Source organism: Austrofundulus limnaeus, unplaced genomic scaffold, assembly GCF_001266775.1.
Source record: "Austrofundulus limnaeus strain Quisiro unplaced genomic scaffold, Austrofundulus_limnaeus-1.0 Scaffold487, whole genome shotgun sequence".
Taxonomy (NCBI): domain Eukaryota; kingdom Metazoa; phylum Chordata; class Actinopteri; order Cyprinodontiformes; family Rivulidae; genus Austrofundulus; species Austrofundulus limnaeus.
Window position 1 is genome coordinate 83,953 of NW_013952889.1, and position 4,528 is coordinate 88,480.

A 4,528-nucleotide genomic window follows, 5' to 3' on the forward strand; every position below is an offset into this window, starting at 1 on the left:
GTGTAATAACAATAAAAGCATTCCAAATCTAAAGCTGAGTTTACCTTAAACTCGTCAGATTGAAGAAGTCTCTTGGAGAAGAGACAAAAAGTTTCATTAAAGAACCTGAACCTTGTTACATTTTTCTGTCTGGATTATTAAAATACATCCAGGATGCATTGATCCTGTKTTGAAGATACTAACAGACATTCCCAACATGATTGGACAAAAAAAAAAAAAGTGGTAGAAAACTAAAAGCAGGTAAAATGGCTCTAAAATGTGATGCATGGACATTCATTGCTCTAGACTCTTAGGTGACTTGCGCTCAGTATTTTACCTCTTTTATTTTTTTATTTTTTTATGCATCTGTAATAGTTTTATATTTGCATCTCAACCGTTTATATCCTAATAAAATTTAAACGTGAGGCGTCTGAATATTCCCGCCCCCATCTTCTCCCCACAGGATCAGGTCATACAGCTGGTAAATTCTATCTTCAGCAAGAAATCCTGGGACTCTCTGGCCGAGGCCTTCAGTGTAGCCASTGCTGCTGCTGCTCTGTCCAACAACCGCTTCCACGTACCGGTCGTCGTCAGCGCTCTGGGACCTGCCACTGTTTCCCACAACCAGCCAACTTTTCAGGTACGCTTTGAATGCCGGTGCTGCTTATCAGTTCTTGGTGTGTTTTTGTCTTTTTGTGCTCGTCACAGTAACACACTCTGTGTGATCCACAGCTTCTCGTCACTGATGTCATGTCTCAGCCTCTGACCTCAGCCAACGTGCTGGTGGAGTCTGCGTACGCCGTGGCTTCTAAAAGCGCTGTTCTCAGCCAAACACCTTTCACTCTTAATGAGTACGTACAGTCACACAAGTGTTTCAGGATTGTTGGAGGTAATCCCAGCTAAAGGAAAATATACATGAACGTCATTGTTTAGTATTCAAAGCTTATGCAAGAGTTTGCTGAAGGTCTGTGAATATTATTTATTAATGCTACCTTTAACACACTCACGCACTTTATTGTACTCTTCTCTCTGCATTTTAGCGGTGTCTTTGAACTTAACTTCATGGCCAGCCAGCCAGCCAGTGGATATTACCAGTTCACTGTTGCTGTGACCGGGGACAGTCGGCTGGTTGCCAATCATGTTGAGGCAAGTTTCCGCCATGAATTGGTGTTCATATTTATTAATAGTTTCCTGTGTAATACTTGTCATACAGTCGTATTTATTATACACTCAACCAGTTTGATACAGCTTTAAAAAACACATTCGTGTTTCTGGAGAAACTGTGCAGTTTGGTGACGAGCGCCTAGAATGTTGACCCAATAAATAATCTGTGGAATAAAGTAATAAAAAAACAGTTCTTAAATGGAGATTTATGGTGAATTTAGTAAAAAAATTAATTGGAACTGCACTAACATTTTATATAATAACTTTTAAATTTCCTGTACTACGATGTCTGTGGGTTACTACATTTTCTTGTAATGTGTTTCTTTTCAAAGAATAACATTTTTACCTTCATTTCTCTTACAGCTTTAKTTACTTAATTTTCAGTACAAAAAACATGAAAAGCTTCAAATATTGTGCAATTTAATGAAATATTTCTCACTTAATTAGGAACTGTTAGGGAAAATGTATTTTTTTAAAATAAGAAATTCTAAGAATTTCTATTTAACTTTACCTGTATCATATGAGGGTTTTAGAACTGAWGTAAAAAAATCAAAGGGTTTGCTGCAACACAATTGATCTTAAAGTGCCTGTGACATCAATTTTTTAGAATAAATATGAATGTATTTTTGAAAGATAACATTGATAACATATTGTAAAAAGATTTCATGTCGCTGAGATGAACAGTTGTTGAAACATTTACACGTGAAGAAACAGGAAGTGATGTCAAAGGGAATGCTTGATTGTAAACATAGCGTTGCTAAAAYGGCTAACAACAGACTGCAGAGAAGAATCTGATGTTTCTTTAGATTATTTTAATCACTATCATAGAGAGATGAGAGAGTCAGAGTTTAAATAACCTTAAAAGAACAAAAACCAGAGTTTTATTTTTCTAAGAGTTCCCCTTTGATGTCACTTCCTGTTTCGCTTTAGCTGAGCAAAATTCAATAGAAAATATGCCAATTATATTACATAACAGGTCAAATCATGTGACCAAGATCCTTTTAAACAGTACATGTGCCAAGTTTCTTAAATATAATTATATTTTCTTTAACTTTTTGTATTTCCTGTATATGTGTGCCACAGGCACGCTAACGTCTGTCAGTCATCATGTATGGACACTTGGGATACATTGTCACTGAAGGCGTCTTGTTGAGACTTTTTGACAAATTGTTTTTAGATTTTATCTGATCTTTGTCACGTGTGGCTAAAAGTCTTAYTCAAACAAATGACTAATAATAACCACAGCTAGACCGTGCTACATGTGTTGTCTGTTTGGATCAGGACACATGGTGTTAAAGAGGATGCAAACATGTTTGATCCCAATTCATCCTCAGTGTGAGGTCCTTGTATGTGCTTCAGGATACATGTTTAATGCCTGATGTGAATACTGGGTTGTTGAATATTTTAGGGATGAAAATGATTATTTCTCCAGTTATCCTGGCTACTGCTGTAGGTTTGACTCTACTTCCTGTTTCTGTGTTCACCTGCAGCTTAAAGTGAAAGTATCCACTGAGGTGGTTGTTGCCAACATGGACCTCTCTGTGGTGGATAAGGACCAGAGCATTGGGACCAAGACCACCAGGTTAACAAACTAAATCCTTGGAGTCAGTTTTTTGTTTACTTTAGGCCACAGAAAAGTAAAGTCATTTCTTATTTTGGTTTTGATCATCCAGAGTGGAATATCCCTCCAAGGCCAAGAGCTCTTTCACAGCCGACAGCCACCAGAACTTTGCCATGTCCTTCCAGCTGGTTGACGTCAACACTAAACAAGAGCTCACACCTCACCAGGTATGTAATCAGACATGAACTAGCATCTGCAGCAAACGGTCTGTTCTATCTGATTTTATAATCACTCCTGTGACCAAGATCCTTTTAAACAGTATATGTGACTGACCAAGAGAACCATAACCAGCCAGTGACTGTGACAAGTAAGCAAAACCTCTCAGTTGTTTAACGTAAGAGGGAATTATTGTCTCCACCACAGACCTTTGTCCGGCTGCACAATCAGAAAACTGGTCAGGAGGTGGTGTTTGTGGCTGAACCTGACAGCAAGAAACTCTACAAGTTTGAGTTGGACACGGCWGAGAGGAAGTCTGAGTTTGACTCCATGTCTGGCACCTATTCCCTCTCTCTCATTGTTGGGGATGCTACCTTGGAGAATCCCATCCTGTGGAAYGTGGTGAGTGTCTGTTCAGGCTTCGTGTTGCAGTGAGAGTCACTGAAGTGTTGAAGACGAGCTGCCATCTGTTGACAGGCCGATGTTGTTCTGAAATTTGTGGATGAGGAAGCTCCAGCTGCTGCTCAGCCCAAGACCCTTTATGTACCCAAACCAGAGATCCAGGTAATTTCCCACCCCCCACACACCTGTGTGTTTTATGTATTGAAAACATACATGTGTGCGCTTTATGTATTGAAAACACAATACTTGCAGTAGTGGWAAAATCTTGTTTTTGTGCAGCACTTGTTCCGGGAACCAGAAAAGAAGCCTCCAACTGTAGTTTCCAACACCTTCACCGCTCTTATCCTGTCTCCCTTCCTGCTTCTGCTCATTCTGGTAATATTTTCAAATTTGCACAAAAATGGTTTTTGTTTTGCTTATTTATTATTGAAATATCTGAACCAGGTCATAGTATAAATACACTGCCTAGCTCAGAAAAAAGGTCACACACTAATATTTGGTTGGACCGCCTTTAGCTTTGATTACAGCACATATTCTCTGTGGCATTGTTTGGATAAACTTCTGTCACCAGATTTATTTCATCCAGTGTTGCATTAATTTTTCACCAAGATCTTTCATTGATGATGGTGGAGTCTGACCTTCTCCAGCACATCCCAAAGATTCTCAATGGACTGTGAAGCCAATCCATATGTGAAAATGATGTCTCATGCTCCCTGAATCACTCTTTCACAATAAGAGCTTGATGAATCTTGGTATTGTTATCTTGGAATATGGCCGTGCCATCAGGGAAGAAACAATCCATTGATAGAATAACCTGATCATTCAGTATATTCATGTAATCAGCTGACCTCATTCTTTGAGCTGAACCTCGACCTGACCAACTGCAGCAACCCCACATCATAGACCAGGGGTCTTTTTCCTTAAGAGCTACTTTCACAAAAATGAAATTGTCTGAGAGCTACTTTTTTCCAACATTTAATTTTAAACTTAAACCATTRGAATAAGCTTGTTTTGCACAAAAAATCATGTAGACTCCAGTAGGAAGAAACCCCGTGCAGTGACACATCCTTCAGCTGGAGGGTTTCTCAGCTCAGCACAGTGTGTCTCAAGGGGCTATGAAAGGTGTGCGAAAATGAATGCTGAACAACCATACTGAGCCCTAAACTGTTTGATTTTACAACCAAGGGGAACAGACACCTATAGACT

At 39.2% G+C, this 4,528-nt stretch overlaps 1 protein-coding gene across 2 annotated transcripts in view; it reads left to right on the forward strand.

Moving 5' to 3' along the window:
- Positions 1 to 4,528, forward strand: part of rpn2 (ribophorin II) — an 18,619-nt gene that overhangs the window by 6,095 nt on the left and 7,996 nt on the right. For both annotated transcript variants that reach the window (XM_014025602.1, XM_014025603.1), the window contains exons 7-14: positions 443 to 619; positions 712 to 830; positions 1,020 to 1,125; positions 2,634 to 2,725; positions 2,817 to 2,931; positions 3,128 to 3,322; positions 3,398 to 3,484; positions 3,602 to 3,697. In XM_014025602.1, coding sequence (XP_013881056.1) covers positions 443 to 619; positions 712 to 830; positions 1,020 to 1,125; positions 2,634 to 2,725; positions 2,817 to 2,931; positions 3,128 to 3,322; positions 3,398 to 3,484; positions 3,602 to 3,697 — 987 coding nt within the window. The remainder of the gene's footprint in view (positions 1 to 442; positions 620 to 711; positions 831 to 1,019; positions 1,126 to 2,633; positions 2,726 to 2,816; positions 2,932 to 3,127; positions 3,323 to 3,397; positions 3,485 to 3,601; positions 3,698 to 4,528) is intronic.